At 44.1% G+C, this 18,653-nt stretch overlaps 1 protein-coding gene across 1 annotated transcript in view; it reads left to right on the top strand.

Moving 5' to 3' along the window:
* NHSL1 (NHS like 1) overlaps positions 1–18,653 on the top strand; it is a gene marked incomplete at both ends in the record, with an annotated part of 182,745 nt that overhangs the window by 120,276 nt on the left and 43,816 nt on the right. Inside the window, one exon of the mRNA XM_082481913.1 lies at positions 13,295–13,447. Within this exon, the coding sequence (XP_082338039.1) occupies positions 13,295–13,447 (153 nt within the window). The remainder of the gene's footprint in view (positions 1–13,294; positions 13,448–18,653) is intronic.

Consider the following 18,653-nt stretch of genomic DNA (forward strand, 5'->3'; position numbering starts at 1 on the left):
TAATGGTGACATTCTTACGTTGAAGTAGAAATTGGGGCAGAGGGGTTGTTTTCTTCGTTTTTTTTTTTTTTTAATCAGAAAAATGCTTTAAGTGGCTCATCGCAATTACATCTCAATTGGTGCTGCAGTGGGATCTGGATTATGGGGATGATGCATGATTGGAAAGACGCAGCTTGAATTTGGGATTGCAAGGGGTGCCTGCTGGTACAGCAGTTACAGAAACAGCGCTTGGCTTGTGAACTGACCAGTTTTGACCTGGTGTCATTGGAAGAGAATAAATGTGAAACCCCATGATGCCACTTCTCCAGTCACAGCAGAAAGGTACTTAATCAGCCTCCCCATGTCTTCTGTGTGCAGGCAGGCTGTGGCCTATTACTAATTTAAAGGCTGAATTCCCCAAAGCACTGCTCATGGATGTTAGGCTGCAGCCCCTGGCTTTTGTTCGGAAACTGTTTTTCAATATGCTGCTGACCATCTAGGTTACTAGCGAGGGCTTGTTCTCATCAGCTGAGCATGAACTGGTGTTGCTGGAGACTAGGCTTCTGGAAAAGAGAGAAAAACTTGTAAATACTGTGGTTGAAAGGCAAATCATCCAAGCGTGATGGCTTTTCCATGGGAGTGCTCAGCTATCCACTCAGCGAGGGGCCAGTGGCCATATGCTGCTCATCCTGAAAGTCTCATCACCATTCCTCTGATTTCTGACCTGAGCCACAATGACTATGGGGCTTTTCCTCCTCTGGTTCAGTGCTCTCATTTGTTTGTTGAGTGTCCTTTGGATGCTTTGACAAGAACAGTGAAGTCTTACACACAAGGGCTGAGGAGCATCTTTGTCATTGCCCAAAAGCATTGACAGAGGTTTATAAAACCATTTCTCTGCAGTTTCACAATCTGTTCCAGGGAGGGCTGATTAAACTTGTAGCGGGGTAGCATCTCCAAAGAAGGTTTGGCACCTCACCTAACTGAATGATCCCTCATGGTTGTTCTCAGCATCGCCTTTTAATCGGCTTGGCTGTCCTTTTGCTTGTCAGACATTTTCCACAAACATGATGGCAGGGCTAGATCAGGGACAGTGGGCTGCTGTTTGGCAAGTGCAAGCAGGTCCCCAAGCAGATGGTGGTAGCAGTGTTAGGTTAAATAATTAATAGCATCAGAAAAAAAGACACTCTTTTATGTCCAGTAGCTGAAGGTGAGCAGAAGTTTTTTCCTGTGTGTGATGGTAACCTTGTCCTGTTAGGTTTAATTAATCTGAAGAGGAGCAGGATGCTGATTGCCCCTCACATAAAAAGAAATATTTTCAAAGCTTATATGAACACAGTGTTTTAATTTCTTCATTCCTGAAGCAGGGTGTATGCTCTGTACAGAATATTAGACATAGTGGGATTTGTCAGATACTTTCAATGGCTCTAGTTTCAACTATGTTTTTCAAACCAGCCATGGTTTAAAACAGAAATGTAAATTGAGTTTTGGTGCACATCAGCTTAGATGATTCCTGGCATGGTGACAAAGCAGGGCTCCTGTAAGGCAACACTTCTAACTTAAATGGACTGGGATTGAAGTTTGTTTGGTGCTGCATTACAGCATCCTTAAAGGGTGCCAAAGGCTAGAGCTGCTTGTATCATTATCCATAAAGACTGGGAAAAAAGGAAGAGGCTTTTCATGCATGCTACATATTGCAGCATGATTTTGGGAAAATATAGCTGTGGTTTTATTGATTGGTTTTCCTGAGGGTGTAAACTTTATTCACACAGACTGTTATTGATCTCCCACCTCCTTCTTTATGTTCAAATTGGATCTTCTGCTCCAGGCGTCAGCGCTACCCTGGAGCCAGCGAGTTTCCCACTTGACTCTCAGACTATTTTTAAATTGGGCTTCTCCTCTCTTCTCAGTAACTTGTGATGTAAAACGTTACCCAGTTCCAGTTCTGTAATAGTTCAAGCTGTCAGTAATTAACAGTTCTCTGGACAAATCTGTAACCCAAAGTTGAATTTGGATCGTTGTGTATAGTTTAAAAATGCAGCTGCTGGGAGACACGGTAGTTTTATCAACTATCTTGAGATAGCAGGGTTGTTTGCTTTGCAGTAGCTAACTACTGATATTTCTTTGCCTTGTTCTTACTGTTTTCTTAATAACAGCTACTGGGAAATTTCAGGAATGACTGAGTTGGGCAGGACAGTTGACTGTTGCAAACTTATTGTCCGGGCTGGAAAACCCATGGTATTTCTGCACAGAAATTTATTTTTAGGCTCTGCATAGTTGTGTCTGTATTTGTTTGTGTGGTGTCTCCAGTCTCTGATCAAGTGTTGGAAATACCTGAGTAGCAGCCTATCTCATGTTGGCAAGATGACACATTTAGAAGCTCTTTCAAAAATATATTGGTAGGTTTTGTGTAAGCACTGTTGATCTGAATTGTGGATACACGCTGGCATTTCAGTTGACTTCAAGTGAGTTTGTTACAGGAAGGTTATTCTGAAGACATGACGTTGGGTTACAGAGCGTGTGATCTGTTCGGAGCTGAAGTCGGGGTGCTGGTGCCATAGCTGCATGCTTTCAAAGGTTTCCACGTACAAATAGTGAAAGTACTGGAAGAAATAGTTTTAAAACTAGCATCAGCTGTCTCAAGTTTTACAGTTACATTCCTCTTCGAGCTTTGCAACTTACATTCCAACTCCAACTTTTCTGCAGTCTATGTTTTGTGCTAAGTGGCGAAACTGAAGATACCAAGAGATATTTTTGCAATTAAAAATGGTGTCTTTCATTTTAAATGGTGTATGTTAAACCCTTTGTCATGTTACAAATTTTCTGTTTGTTCATTTTTCTGAAGTTCTCCAGCCATAGCAGGGAATAACTATTTTTTCTAAACCAAGAAAAATTGTAGGTATCTGCAGTAGGGATCCTGTAGAAAAAAGTAGGGACATTTTCCTTTTTGTCAGGAAATGGAAGCAGACATGGCAGACCCAATATAGGAGAAGAGAGAATCTCAATTTTTAAAATCTTTTTTGTGGGTTACATTTTGACAAAGTAGATGTGATGCCTGTTGTTTGATTAATACCTGCACATATTTATTTATTGAAACAATTGCCGTGATACCGCAAATCTTGATAGTTGGTATGCTTGCAAGTTCTTTCTGAAGATGTTTGTTGTCAAGGCACCTTTTTCACAAATATTCAGCTATTAATGTTGACTGACCACGGCACCTTGTGAGGTTTGGGCTGCTTGATTGTGTATGATTAAACATAGAATCATAGAATAGTTTGGGTTGGAAGGGACCTTTAAGGGTCATCTAGTCTGCAATGAGCAGGGATGTCTTCAACTAGATCAGGTTGCTCAGAGCCCGATCCAACCTGACCTTGAATGTTTCCAGGCTGAACAGCCCCAGCTCTCTCAGCCTGTAATCATATGAGAGGTGCTCCAGCCCTCTGATCATTTTTGTGGCCCTCCTCTAGACAGGTCCGCGTCCTTTTTATGCTGAGGACTCCGGAGCTGGAAGCAGTACTTCAGGTGGGGTCTCACCAGAACAGTGTAGAGGGGGAGAATCCCCTCCCTTGACCTGCTGGCCACACTTCTTTTGATTCAGCCCAGGATATGGTTGGCTTTCTGGGTTGTGAGCGCACATTGCTGGCTTGTGTCCAGCTTTTCACCCACCAGTACCCCCAAGTCCTTCTCAGCAGGGCTACTACCAACCCCTTCATCTCCCAGCCACTACTGATACCAGGGGTTGCCCTGACCCAGGGGCAGGACCCTGCACTTGGCCTTGAACAAGGATAGTTGAATCTCTGTCACTTTTAATCAAACAGGCAGTAATAAAATTTTTAAGTTGGCATCCACATTATATGTATATATATATATCCAAATTTACATTTTGAAAGTTCAATTCATTATCAGTATGAATTTAGGAGGCTATCCTTTCATTTGACTTTATTGAGAGCTTCTGATAAGAAGATGCTGACCACACAAAGATCATCTCAAAATTTGTTTTCAAAATCCATTGGTATTTGATCATGTCTGAGATCCCCACGCCCATAGCCAGCCAAAGACATTCTCTGGAGATGCTGTGATAAAAATGTTGGTTCAATTGTTTCCTTAGGAGCTTAAAACAGGTTACTGAATCCTGCAGGAACATAATTATTAGGTAACTGTTATATGCACTTGATGCCTTACTTTAGCTTAGAGAATATGGTTTTTCAGGGCAGATTGTGCCATTATTTAGTTGGAACATAACCAGATTTTCAGATTTTGTCAAAAATCTTAGGGGTTTAGGGACAATACCAAGTGTCACAACTGCTGAAATCCATTTATTACTTGTGAACCTTAGCTTTTACTTATAATTTTACTGTTGTGTTGTGCAGATAATCTTTTCAGGGGAAGTTTTTGAAAGTTTCTAACTAAGAAACAAATTTTTTTTTCAAGTTGTTGTGTGAGACAGGGAGCGAGCGCTTGGTGCTTGATTTTGGCATGAGCAGTTATATGATCATATGAAGGCTGGTGTTTTCCAAGGAGCTTAATTTTTTTCATTTCTAGATTGCAAAGTTCTTAGGAAACTAGAGGATGTACTGGCTTAATTTTAAGAGAGGGTGTCTCTGTGCTTAAATGTAGCTCACCCTGAGTTTATTAAGAGTCAGTAGAAAGAAGAAAAAAAAAGAATTTGCCAACTCCTTATATCGGCATAATCCATATATAAATAAAAATATCCCAACGAGCAATATTGGGCGAGGAGACGGAGGGACGCTACAAGAATTCTTTCTATGACCTTTAAATAAGTGAAATGAGTGGGGAAGTGTGTCCCTTTCAGGAGACCCGTAAGGAGAATGCAGACTGAGATTAGTTGAAGATGTCTGTTGGTCCACAAGTGCACAGCTGCCAAAGATGGAATTACATGCTGAACGGGGAGATGGTTCAGGACAGAAATTCATAAATAGCATTTTTGCAATCTGGTTTTGTTGGTTTCACTCAGAGTCCAACAGGATGAAGGACAGGAGAAGACTTACGCAAACTTGTCTGCCTGGTGGTATTGCCATCACTAATTCAGAAGAGAAGCACCTTCTCTATGGTGCATTATTAGGGCAAATAAGAGTCAAGATTTTGCAGACTAACTTACTTGCTGCAGCCATTTTTGATTGGTTCTTCAGGACTGAGGTGGATTTGGAATTTAAATTGAGATTATTTCCTGGTGGAATTTTAAAAGGGTCTTCCTAGGAACTGAGAAAAGTACTCTTCTGTGAGCTGACTTGCCTTAGGTGGGGTTCAGGAATGGCCAAAGGAGAAAAGATTGTGCCCTGCAATTTAGAATAAAACCATAAAACAAAACTTCACATTCACTAAAGGTTTTCTGTTCTCCTGCCTGCAGTTACAGTGTGTGGGGAGATGCTCTAACCAAAGGGAACTGCTGCTTTGTCTGCGGGGCGGCTCTGCCCAAAAGCTCCCTTTTCTCTCTGGTGATGTGTTTGCATGATAGAGGATCTGTGGAAAGATGTTTTGAATTGTCAAAGGAATGAATTAGCTTCATTGTGCTGTGACCTAAATAGGATCATCAGATCAATCAGTCTGTTGCTTTTCTGTCCTCGCCGGCTTAGGCTGTGCTGCTTCTCCTTCTCATCTTCCTCCCTCTTCCCCCTGCCCCCGCCGGGCCGCCCCTCGCCCAGAGCCACAATCCCGGACGAGCATGAGTCGCTGCCGGGGCGCTGTCCTTAAAGCAATTACCTGCTGGTTAATTAATTAACGGCGCCGGGTGAGGCTCAGCGCCCGACTCTGCCCTACCGCTCCGCTGGGCCGCGAGGCCTTCCTTGGCCTGTGGCGGCGGCGGCCTCGGGATAAAACGCTTTTCCCCCCGTTGTCCTCTTCTCCCCCGTGCTTTGTCCTCCTCCTCTTCCTCCTCCTGATCCCAGGTTTAATGAATTGTAATTTGGCGGTAGCCGGGATGGTATCGCGCTGCTTCACCGAGGCTGAGGTTGCCGTGAAAGGGCCCATTGTGAGGGAGCCGGGCGGGGGGCCGGAGGGCCACTGAGTGCTGGGCCGCCTGGGACGGCCTTTGGGGAGGGAGGGAAGGAAGGAGGGAGAGGGCACTTTTGTTCCCCTCCAAGATGCCGGGAGAAGGCCGGCCTGGACTGGCTCTAAGGGAAGGGGAAACCCCTTCTTGACCATAAATTATTGACTCCTGTGGTCTGCGGGAGTGGCTTCCACCAGCACTGGTGACAGTGGCTGGTTTTGAAAGCACTTGAGACGTTCAGCATTTCTTATCTTGGGTGCTTGACGTTTCTTAATGACGGAAGTCTTCACCTAGAAAGAAAGGTGCAGCCTTCCAGGCCGGGTGGTGTTGGCCTGGGCCAGGCAGGGAGCCTTGCGGCCTGCGGGGAAGGGGTGTACCACCCTCCTGGGGTGGGGGCTGGCCCTGCAGGTGCTGCTGCAGGGCCCGGGGAGGGGGTGCTGGGGGGTGGCTCCCACAGCTGCTCCCCTCCGCACACCCCAGCCGCTCAGAGGGGTGGCAGGGAGCCATCCTGAGCGCGTCCCACACGGACCCATCCCTGCAGGCACGCTGGAAACAACTGCCCTCCAACAGCTGCTTCTTCGGCCCCACGCCGGCTGCTGGAGAGGGACACAGTGGAAACTTACTTCGAGCGAGTGACTGATGTGTCCGCAAAAAGCGAAACCATCGATTTAATTGTTTTGCGTACATCTGCTTGCCACTGTTTCTACTTTCCCTTTTGCTTATTAAACAGAGACTCGCTGGAAGAGCTCTCGCTGTGCAGATCCCAGCTCGGTTGCATGGTTTTAATTTTTCTTTCCTCTTAAAATGTCATCAATGCTATACAGTTGTTTAATGGAGGATTTTCCGTTGTCTGAATAAAGTCGCTAAGGCTTACGGCTTAAAGTTTAGGTTTTGAGATACATCTGTTAGCAGTTTGATGCATCATTCCTTTAACAAACTTGATAAGTGTGCTGGGTTTTCTTCATGAAAATAAGTGGTAAAAATTGTCTTGGTTTGTGTGAGGGAGCAAGAATGGGTTGCTTTAACTATTATTGTGGGTTTTTTACTTCCTAAATTTTGTACTGCAGGTGTGCATAGGCTGATGAGCAGCGGTAGGAAGGAGAGAAGTTGATTCTCACTGATTTGTTAGTGTCCCTGACAGAAAGCTGCCGTCGGGGCTGCCGCTGGGCAGCTGCTCCTGCTGTGGTTATGAACAACCCAAGTACGTCCCTTCTCAACATTTGCTGTTTCATAAAACCCCTCAACTTCTTCAATGGATCGGGGGCACTGGTGCAATGTTCAGGGCACGGGGTTGTGAATGGGGGCTGGACAGGAGAGCCCCCCCTCCCTGCAGGGTCTGGCTTGAAATATTTCTGTAGAAGCCGAATATTTCCAGATTGTTTCGCAGGCACTGATGTTTTGTGTTGCTGTGAATGTGGAGGGGTGGCTGTCCCAGATGGCTGTTGCAGAGCAGGTCAGCTGGAAACCCCCTCTAAAGAGAGGAGAGGAGAGGAGTGAAGGAATGGCTGCAGCATTTCAGGCACACTGCGCACAAGCAGCCACTCATGTTCACTTCTCTTCTGGATGTACATGGCCTCTCCTAGAAATTAAAATCAGTTTAACCACTCAGGGATTAAAAACTATTATAATGTGAACTAAAAAAAGACATGATTTTGCTAATGACTGTGTTACACATTCGTGATTTTGAGCATGCTGTTTGGCACTGCATCTTGTGCCTCTCATTTTCTTTGCTTCAGTCTTTGACTTGTTAGTTAGAAAGGAGTTTCTTCTGGGCCGAACTTTGTAACCTAAGTTAACAATCCCATTTGGTATGAAGTGAGAATTAGCATTTCCTGAAAGTCTTCTCCATATTTTCTGTATTCCTTGTGATAGTATTGTTGTGTGGTGGCAAGTGAGTGTGATCCCTCTTGTAAGGATGTGGGAACTGAGGTGGCGAGTTAATATTAACTTGTCCAAGGTGAAGTAGGAAGTGTGCCACAGAGCAAAGTCTCCCCAGTCTGCTACCTGTCTCTGAGTCATTTGCTTTTAAAGAACTGTTTGTGCATACCTACTGTTCGTACTGGGTTTATCCAGCTTTAACAAACTTTACAATTTTTTCTATCAAGATAATTTTAGGTGTGGTTTTTGTTCTTTGGTGGGGGGTTTGGTGGTTTTGTCTGCTGGATTTGCAACGTTGGAGGCTAAAGTCCTTTATCTGTTTGCCTAGTGACTACAATATAAATTTTCTCAAACTGCCCTGTCTTTTCCTTCTCGTCTCAATGTAGAGAAGTGGGCTGCAGAGAAGCCCACTTATTTCATGCTTGCAGCTCTAAGAGAACTGACATTAGAAGCTAATTGCAGTGACAGTTTCTTGTGACGGGAAAAGCTTTTTTAAAAAGCTGGATTGAGACAATGTGCTGAATTTCATGGAAGCCTATGGGCTTGTCTGTAGTGGGGAAGAGTTTTGGTCCTTGTTGACCTAGTGCAGACTCTGAGATGCAGATACAAGCAGCCAACTGGTTTTTCCTTCGGGGTATACCCTCATGATAGCCATTTTTGATGTTTGACCTCTTTATCCGCATGACCAGAGGGAAAGTAGAAGCAAAGAGATGGGAGGATGAAAGACAGACATCATCTTATGCATTGTCTGTTACTGGGTTTGAATAGCTGCCTCCATAGTGGAGATCAGGGCTTGAGGACAGTGATCAGGCACTTGTTCTCAGGCAGGAGAAATGCTTCAGGGTGGGTCAAGCATCCAATAACAAAGAGCAACACTGGACTTGGCACACACTGCAGCCCCCATGAAACTGGGAAGGGTTCCCCAAGCAGTCGGAAGTACCCAGGATCATGTTGATACGCAGGGGCTTGACCAGGAAAAGAGAACAAAGTCTTGCCATAAAGGCCTCAGGGAGAATCTGTGAGACTTCCAGTAGCCCAGTCTCCCTCACATGCCAGCTTGAAACTGTCACCTTCCCCTGTGCAAATACACAGTAGCTCTTCTTCCCACTTATAGAGGCACTTCCTAAAAAAGATCATCACCACACTAAAAAGGGAGTTACCACCTTCAGGGTTTGGTGCTGGAGTTAGAGTCATTCTGAGCTCGCCTCCAGAGTGTGTCCAGCAAGTGTGCATCTAAACTGGTTTTAATGATATGTGGGTGATGGCAAGTGATTTTTTTTTTTAAAAAGCAACACTAAAGAGTTACGTTGTTATTAGAGTTTGATGCCATGGTCATTTTTTGTGTGAGGTGCTTGATGGAAATCAATGCAAAAGCAGAAGTGCCTCCCCTGCCATTGCTGCTATGTCGTCGTGGTCTTCTGTTCCTTTGGCAGAGGTTAGCCAGTCAAAATGTCTTTTGGACCAGCAGCTGCTGGAGAGACCTGCTGCTAATGCTGCTTTGGTGTCAAATCTGTATTGTAATTGTAAAATCTCTGGGTTTGAAAAATACTGATAAAATGCTGATAATAGTGTGTTCAGTCAGTGACGGCAGCACTTCGTTCATCGTCTGTTCTGAGTCTCAGCCAGTTGGTGAAACTTGGAGTGAAGTTTCTGTGGAGCATCTGCTTTTTACATGCTGCGCTCCAGAGGCTGGATCCTGCTGCAGCTCTGGGGTCAGTCTGAGCCCCCCTGCTGCTGGCATTTTTCTTTTTCCAGAGGAAAAAATCCTTTTCATTGTTAACCCGAGGGGGTTTCCTAAGCTCGCTTTGTGAGGGAGGGCTTGCTTCTTGAGCCTGAACATTGTGCGAAGGGCATGCCCTGCTGAGCACATTGATTTAGTGCTTAGCATTTTCTCTTTAACGTCTGCAAAATTGCAGTGCCTTCCTAGGAAGGACGGCTGCGGACCTCTGTACAGATACATATTTTTTTTAAGGCATGAGGATATAATGCGCATCTCAAAAAGCCGGGCTATCTCATCTCTGTGCACGAGTTTAGTTTGATGAATAACAGCTTCTCTATTAGCCAGAAATAACTCGATTTTGTTTTCCGTGTATCTGGTCTGAGATGACGCTAATGAGAATAAATTAGGAGTGTTACTGAATGAAATTCAATATGTAAAATTAGTGGGCTGGTGTCCCAGGCAAGGGCAGTGGGTCTGGAAGGGTGAGGCGATGCAGAGCGGAGACGGCACGTCGCAGCTCTTGGGTCCTCAATACAGTGGGAGCGAGAGGGTAAAAAAAGGCAGGGGGAGAGAAGGGGGGAAGGATGGGAGCGGTGGGAAAGCAGGGCGTCCTGATTTGCACGAAAATGCAACTCTCATTTGCAAGTGGAAGGAGGGCAGGGGCTGGGGAGGGCTACCGGCGGGACGCCGGGGCTGCCAGCCCGCCGGCGGGCACCGGGGAGGGAGGTGCAAAGGGCGGGCGGGGGTGGGGGGGTGTCGGAGGGGAGGAAGGTGCCGGCATCTCCCTCCCTCTGCTCCGCCGGCAGAGCCGGCTGGTGCGATGGGAAGGAGAGAAATCACCTGCAAACTCGGTCTTTCTGGAGGAGCCAAACTTGGAGTAGCGGAGGAAAGGATGGGAAGAACAACTCAGTAGTAAAGGCACGGGCAGCAAGAAAGCCTGATTTTTGGTCCTGTGCAAACGTGAATAACAATTAACTTTTTTTTTTTTCCCCCCTCCTCCTGTTTTGCATGTTGAAGCTGGCTGTTTTCAGCCCACAAGGTTACATGTGAGGAGGAGAAATTCAGGCTAAAGAATTGTAAATGGTTTCGTGCATCGGGAAGATCTAGGCAGATTTAAAGGTGTGATTTCAGGAAAGAAAGGCGGAGAGGAGAAGCCGGGAGAAGAGAAATACAGTGTGCAGAGTTTGAACAGGCTCCCTCTGTAAAACGGTCATCTTTCTGCAGCTCCTCCTTTGTATGGGATTTAAACTCCAGGATCGCTGTTCAACACCTTGAAAATGGTGGTTTTCATCAACACAAAGCTTAAATCTCTCATGAAACTTTTCAAGAGAAAGAGTAAGTAGTTGTGCGCGCTCGCTGTCCTTTCGGGGGGCAGCCAAGTCCTGCAGGAAAATGTGGTTCCCTTTGGCTTTGCTCCTGCTTTCCTGGCGCCTCTTTTTAAGTGTATCTCACTTTCTTCTCTGTTGAATATTTCATCATGTACGGAGGCAGCCTTATGAGGTGCTTTGAGACCTCTGATTTGGGATACTGTGTTGCTTTTGAAGTCCTTTGTTGCGGTGGTTTTGAAGGAGCCAAACTTCTCGGTGTGACAGGAGCAGCTCGGTGACAAGGCTGAGTGTGCCGGTGTCACCTGCACAGGTGTCCTGCTGTGTGCTGGGACATCCTCCCAGTGTACAGGTGTCCTACTGTGTGCTGGGGCACTCTCGCAGCCTCCGTCAGGTGTCCATCTCTGTTCGTTCAGCTGCTGAGCGCTTGTCTAACTATGGGCTTGTATCTATAAGGGTTGTTCTGAGCTGAGTTGTTTTATAAAGATGTTCTAGTTTCAGCATGGCTTTTAAAATTGTGATTCTCTGTTTAATTCACGAAGATAGACAGATTGCTCTAGAGAGTAGTTTGCATATATCCGCAGCACTTCTGTTGACTAGTTTTGATGACCGTTGCTCTGGTGAGCAGTAAACTTTAATTTTGGTATGGTGGGACTGCAGACGGACCATGGACTTGGCGGCTGGTGTTTCCCTCCTCCTCTTCTTTCTCCCCCAGCCTTACTCCCCTCCCCACCCCATGCTCTGCCGGGGGATGGCAAGGGATGCTTTCCGGGCAGGCCATTGGCTATACCTAGCACTCTTTCTGTAATATCGGGATGATTGATGCTGTAACCAGGTAGGTGGTAACTTGTCAGTTTGTCGTGACTTAGGTTTGACCTCTGGTTAGCAAGGATGGGAAGAGCAGGCACAGACTGAAGGTGTATCTGCCGTGTTGCAGCCAGTATGTCTGCAAGAGAGGGACGATGCAGGACCACGCCACCTCAGAGATGAAGAGACCAATCGAAAGTCTTCAAAAACGTTTTTCGAGGTCTGATACTAATCTAAAAAAAGTGAGGAAAGGCAGTTGAGAACCACCCTCCTGCCCCAAGTCCTTTTAGGACAAAACAGGCATTAAGCATTAGGCTGTAGATAGGTTTTGAAGTGAAAGGCATAGCTTGTTTTCTTTAACGAGTACCAATTATTTCCATCTGAAGCGATCTTGGCAGATGCACAGTGGTGTTAGGGAAAGAGTCATTTTTCAGGTGACAGGAAGCTGTTGCCTTCGTTTTGCTTCTCAGCTTACACACCTCTGCTGCTGCGGAGGCACCGGGTGGACTTCGTCAAGCGATGCTGGCGGCAGTGTGGGGAGTGAGGGAAGGTGTGGAGCTGGCAGCGGGGCCAGCACGGCAGGAGCTTGGGAGGCAGCGCACGGCTGCAGTGGCTCTTTCTGCTTTGCAGAGCTCAGGGCAAGGATGTGCAGCCTGCTGGCGAAAGGCCAAAGGGTGCCTGGGGGATCATAAAATGTGACCCCCAGCTGCCCTTTTCCTGTTATTACAGGGTGGAGGGGTAACACCATTCAACTGTAGAAAGTTTTTATTGATGATAAACAAAAGGTAACGGCTGTCTCTCGGGAAACATAAATGATAAACAAATCTTAGCAATATGTGCTTTGGCTGATTCATTACTAGGCTGTCTGTTGGGAACTTTGAACTTGAGCAGTGTCAGTATTTTATTTTCACGCGTGTATTGCCTGAGAAGAGGTGGCCAGAGCAATCCCTCTTCAGTGCTATTGTGCTCTGAGCAGTATTTGTCCAGGGAGTTGCTGTTGTCCAAATCTGCTTTCCACTCACGGCAATGGAAAGTAGCTTGTTTGTTGGCTTCACTCGAATTTTTGTTCCTCGTTTAAGAGAGCATGAGGTCAGAGAAGGTTATTTCCTGATACAAATGAACCTGTCGTAATCTCTCATGGCAACCGTCATATTCCCAGGGTCACCCTGAAGCAAGAGGAGGCTATCCTGGAATGCACTGTGCTGGGTGGGATCAGGGGACTGGGAAACTCATCTCATGTGTGAAGACTGGGATCTAGAGAGGGAAAAACAGTTGCAAGTTGACAGTAAATACAACAGCAAGTACGAACTCAGGAAGAGGGAAAGGTGTTTCCTACATAACACAGGAGAATAAGTTTAGACTAGAAATGAGAGGAGGATTTTTAACTGTCACAGAAGTGACAGTCACAGAAGTGACCTCTAGAGAGCGTTTTGATGGGACTACGGTGGCAAACAATCTTTTTTGTTTTAAGATGATGCACAACAAACTTAGGTGTGGGGTTTCAGGACATAGCTATCTAGCTAGCATTTAATAGGATTTAATATTCTCATTTAATATTCTTCTTATTGTCTCCCTCTGCAGCTGTTTCCAACCTAGATGAAGAGAGTAGATGGACTGTGCACTACACTGCTCCATGGCACCAGCAGGAAAATGTGTTCCTGCCCTCCTCAAGACCGCCTTGTGTGGAGGACCTGCACCGACAAGCCAAGCTGAACCTCAAGTCAGTACTGAGAGGTAAGATGCTGCTGCTGAGAAAGATGTGTCCTAAAGGGACAGTAGTTTTCACCACAGTCTTTTCAAACATATCCAAATTGCAGGCTGTGGAAGAATCTTCTTTTCCTGCCTGCGACACATCAGGAACACTAGTGGGATTTACCCACTCAAATGTAGTGATAGGGCAAACATGCTTTTGCTATCAGGAGAGAAGGAAATCTGTTACCTGGCAGATCACTCTACAATGGAAAAGGGGAAAGCCTGGTATCTTTTGGCCATTTCTGTTTAGTCTTTGGAATGCTTCCAAAATGGTGCCTTCTATTTCAGTAAGAACTGAGTTACTCCATTTATACTTCAGTGTAAGAGCCACATCAGAGGTGTTTGATTTGGTGATTATTTTTTTTAATTGTTGTACAGTATCATTTCCAGGGATGTGGCTACTTGTAAGAAGTCAGAAAAGGCGTTGAGGGCAGAGAAGGCAAACACAGAACAGGGCAGTTACAAGGACTCTTTCAGTAGTGTAAGTTCTTTCTTGCAGAAGGGTGCAGCATGTTTTCAAGGACCAATTTTTACCCTTAGGACCTTCACTGGGTGTGTACACGTACAGGCTGGCATGAGAGGCGTTGTGTTGTGTTAGTGCAGCCATAAGGACAGAGGCAGGCAGCCAGCAGGGAGAACTGCAGAACATCTGTCCCTGGGCTAGAAGTAAAGTTTAAAATAACAGCTTAATGTCTGTGTTCTGGAAATGGTTAACCTAGATTTTTCTTTACATTGGCTATTTAACAAAGAGGGTGACCCTGCAAAGAGCCGACTCATTTCAAGTCCCTTTTTGTTTCAGCAGGAACTGCAGGTACTTGATACCTTGCAGAGTTAACCTGATTTAAAAGAACATTGTAAATTTTGTTTAACACGACATTTCTGCTTTTTAAACATGAAGAAAACTTCATTTTGTATGTCTGAATAGGGAAGTGTTTGGCTGCTATATTTTATTTCTCTTGCCATTTCTCCAGTTAATTGATTTTCACCATCTCTTACTAGGTGCCTTTTGTTATCATTTAATAGGGGAATCTTGACAGCCAGTGTTATTAGCTCACACATGGCTCAGCAGATAGCCTGTGTGTCCTCTATACTTATTATTGGATTGATGCATTTGTGCAGCCCTTTAGCCTTGAAATGTTTACTGTTCCCTTGTGGGCACACTTACCAGTTCTTGACACAAGGAAAATATTCACCTGCTTTCGATTACAAAGAATACTGCTTGTGGTTAGCTTTTTGTAAACTTTACTCATTCTTCTGTTTTTCTGTTCTCTGTTTGGGAATATTATCAAACAAAACTGCACAGGCTAAAATGCTGCTCTGATTTTCCTGTGTTTTATCAGAATTGCATCTACTTCAGTTTGTATCTAATATATTTGTGTGAAACTGTTAAGCGTTACATGCTGCTTCCCCCAGCTTGCACATCTGAAGTTATTTCTGTCTGATGGGATTTTTCTCTAGAACTGCTGCTCTTTGTAAAACAGAAGCTATTCAACACTATTACAACTTACCAATTAGCCATTTCTGTTAAACAAGCTGGCCTCTGCACATGATGGTAATGACTCCTTGGTAATGAACTGGACTTGAGTTTCATGCTTTCAGGGTAATAACAGAGAGAGAGAGAGAAGAAACTCTGATCCCTTCACCAGACCTGCAGTTGCTGACAAACAAAACTCTGCTTTTATTTATTTATTTATTTTATTTACTTATTTAACTTCCAGCTTTTTTCCTAGGCCTTGTTTATTCCCTAAGAGCAGTTCTAAAACAACTCCTTGCTGTGGCCTGTAGCTGTCCTGAGTAGCTACAGCGTGAATTTAACACAATTTTCAGTAATTTCATTATTGCCTTTAGGGTTTCTGAGTAGTAAGGGAAGCACTAACTAAAGTTTTATCAGTTTTACTCTGCTGCTGTTTCAACCAGCACTGTGAAATCGGGAAGGTGCCAGCGCTTCTGATACCATTTGGGGGATTGGGTTAAAAGTTGTGTAGCCAGAGCTGAGCTTCATTCAGTGGAAAAGTGCTGTAGAAATTGTCACATAATTGTGATCATTGTCGAACTGCTTTTCCACCTGCTGCTTTAGAAAAGACAGATTTTTCCAAAGCTGCTTAATGGGTAGGAAATAAATTGCCTAGTGCTATGTGATTACGACATAGACGACCTTGAGGAAAAGTAGTCTCATGAGAAGCACCAATGGGCAGTCGTGGGAACTTTAATTCTGCGTTTCTTGGCCTCCTGGTGAAGCTTGCATTTTGACATCTTTTTTCTGTTTCAAATGCATTGGTTGAGCTGAAGCATGAGGCATGAGATGAAGTAGTGAGCATGTATGGCGGGGGAGAAGTACTTGGGTTTGAAGTACTAAGGATACTGAAGTGCTGAAATATATTTTGGGGCTATGAAATCATTGGAGGTTATTTAGAACAGATGACAGAAACACCACTCAGAAATCATTTGTGTATATTTGATCCTATGTTTAGAGGAGGTTGGGAAGGAAGAGTTAACCTCTGGTGGTCCCATCTAACCTGATAATGTGGTCCTGAGGGCTAAACTAATAGCTATAGTTCAGACCATTAAAACACACCTGTTTGAAAGTTTTCCAGTCCTGTTCTTGTTTAGATGATGAGATCTGACATTGCTGGTGCATAGCAGCTTGATTGCAGCCTATTAATTTGTTATTGCATTCCTTGCTGCCCCAGTGAATGAGAAAACTAAGTGTAAAACAGGTAACAAATAGCAATTCACACGTAGAGCGCAAGTCATTTAAACCACCTGTAAAGATACTGAATGTACAGAATCTTTCAAGATAATTCAAGCAAGGTATTACTTTATATCAAGATGTTTTCACCTATCTGATACTAACCAGATAAAATCCTGGCTAGCATTTAAGATAATGCAAGGTCAAACCTATTTATTCTACTACAATTTTAACAGCTCAGCAAATTTTTGACTGCGTAGGTCTAGCTAAAAAGCCTAATGAAATAGATAAGAACCTTCCTGTTGTCTTTAATAAACTTCTAATCACCATTTATGGAGCAGAAAAGCCATTATTGCTGCTTATTCTTAAACTGGTTTAAGAATAAGAAGTTAGGGATAGAGCTATTAAAAATGTATGATATCTAATCTGTCTTGAGAGGTATCGAGTACTCTGCCTGGTGATCTTTGCATGCTCTGCATACCCTTACAGGAAGTAGTGTTGTGTTTTGAGGAGGAGATTTTTCCCTATTTTTTGTGCAGTTGATTATTTTACTTTGTATATTGAAATGTCCACTGCTTATCGCACTGTGGAAGTGAATGCAGCATGTGATAGTAGATGTTGCATGGGGAGATTTTTCAGAGTTTTGTACCTGTGAACTAGACTTTTGCCCTTTTGAAATCAAGGGAAAATGTTGTGCTTTCCTTCATGAAGCTACTTTAAAGTATAAATGGCAAAATCTTGGCAACATATAAATGGCAACATTACTGCTGTAGTGTGGCTTTGCTTAACTGCTTGGAGCATGTCTTAAGTGTGCCCATCTGCCTTCTGGACAGGTTAGCAGTGTGTTTGCAGGTGTTGGTCCAGTGTCCTAAAAGGAAAGCCTAAAGTAATCTGGAATGCAATGGCCTCAGATAATGTTGCAAACTATGATGAAGTGAAGGCACGGGAAAATTTTTCCTGTCAAGCCCCTGAACTCTCTTTGCTTCTGCATTTTTCGAACTATGCTATGTTCATCCTCAAACGTGAAAGCAAGTTGGAGTGATGGGAGGCGGAGAAGGGCATATATAGTCAGATTTCCAAGGAGCAGTTTTCTTCCAGTTCCAACAATTAGCAATGTAGAGCACTTTTGATTTAAAAAAAGAAAAATAAAAAGAGGGAGAAGAATGAGCCCCACTGTTGCTTGTTGTCACTTGTCCATCATGAGTTAGGGACAACAGGCATAAAGGGAAGAGACAAAATAACTGTGTTAATGTTAAAGGGCAAACACAGCCAGACCAAAATAATATCAGGCTTTCAGGAGATAGCCAGCTCTTGAACGGTCTTCTGGGTGCTGTCTCTGTGCAGTTCAAGTTGCAGATGAGGGTCAGTGTCTCCGTACGCTTCTGGTTACTGCCTGGGCTAGCTGTCCTTTCCAGCAGATAACAAGGTGTCAAATACATAATGAGGAAGGTGTACCTGTAAATAGTGAGAACAGTCCATATGCTGACTCTCATGCTCCTTTTCAGACTATAGCTGCAGAGACTTCCTCCACAACTGCCTATACTTTGTGCCTTTCCTCCCCCCCAGGGTAATTGTGTTGCTTCAAGCTATGTACATAATGTAGGGCTCGTTGTTCCAGTGTCTGCGATGATTCATTTATTATCTCATCTTCAGAAGAGCTGGATTTGGCTGACTGTAGCTTCTGTTTAGCTTTGTTGGCCAAATTCAAGGAATGTATTTAAGCAGCAGTGATTGAAACACTTGGTTTGTTTTCCAGAAGACATCTGGTTAGCATTGTCAAATAAAACCAGATTTAAGTAGTTACTCATAAAGCCTCTATTATGTCTTGCTGCAAGACCCTGCAGACAGGTATGTGTTTAGCCTTTGTTTTCTCAGTACATCTGCCAGATCACTGTTCAGATGAGCAATATTAGGGTCAGCCCTACTAGTCGATAATCCTGCTGAGAAGATTATGGACTTAAAATAATCTTATGTTTCATTAAAGAGCTGCAAAATAGGGGGGAACCACTTCATATTAACAATAGGTCTGGTTCAGGTTCAGAGAGATGTCAAGATATGAGCTCCCTCCAACTGGAAACTTTAATGAAGTAAAAAACCATTAAAAGCTGGGGGTAGACCATATGTTTTGGAAAGGCCTTGGAGCTGTAAAATAAAAAAATAGAAATCAATTAATTTCTCATTATTTTAGTTTCAGTAGTCAAGTTAGTACCAGAGGTTCTGCCCATGTATCCTGCCCTTTTTACTGTTCCTGAATTAATTCACAGTACATCTGTTGATGGTTTTGGCCAAGTTCCATACTCCAACTGCCCTTTCTAATAAGGAATTTAAAAAAGTGAGTATTCAAATGAAACTAAGCAGAATTTAACTGGGAGTCTATACTGCATGTGTTTGAAAGCTGCTCTTGTGCTGAGCTACACAGAAGCAATTAGGTTCCTTGGTTTTAGGTTTCTTTATATAGCGCAGTGCTGAGTGTAAAAACATACAGGGTGGTTCTATGTA

This window comes from Vanellus vanellus (assembly GCF_965231255.1).
Source record: "Vanellus vanellus genome assembly, chromosome: 3".
NCBI lineage: Eukaryota > Metazoa > Chordata > Aves > Charadriiformes > Charadriidae > Vanellus > Vanellus vanellus.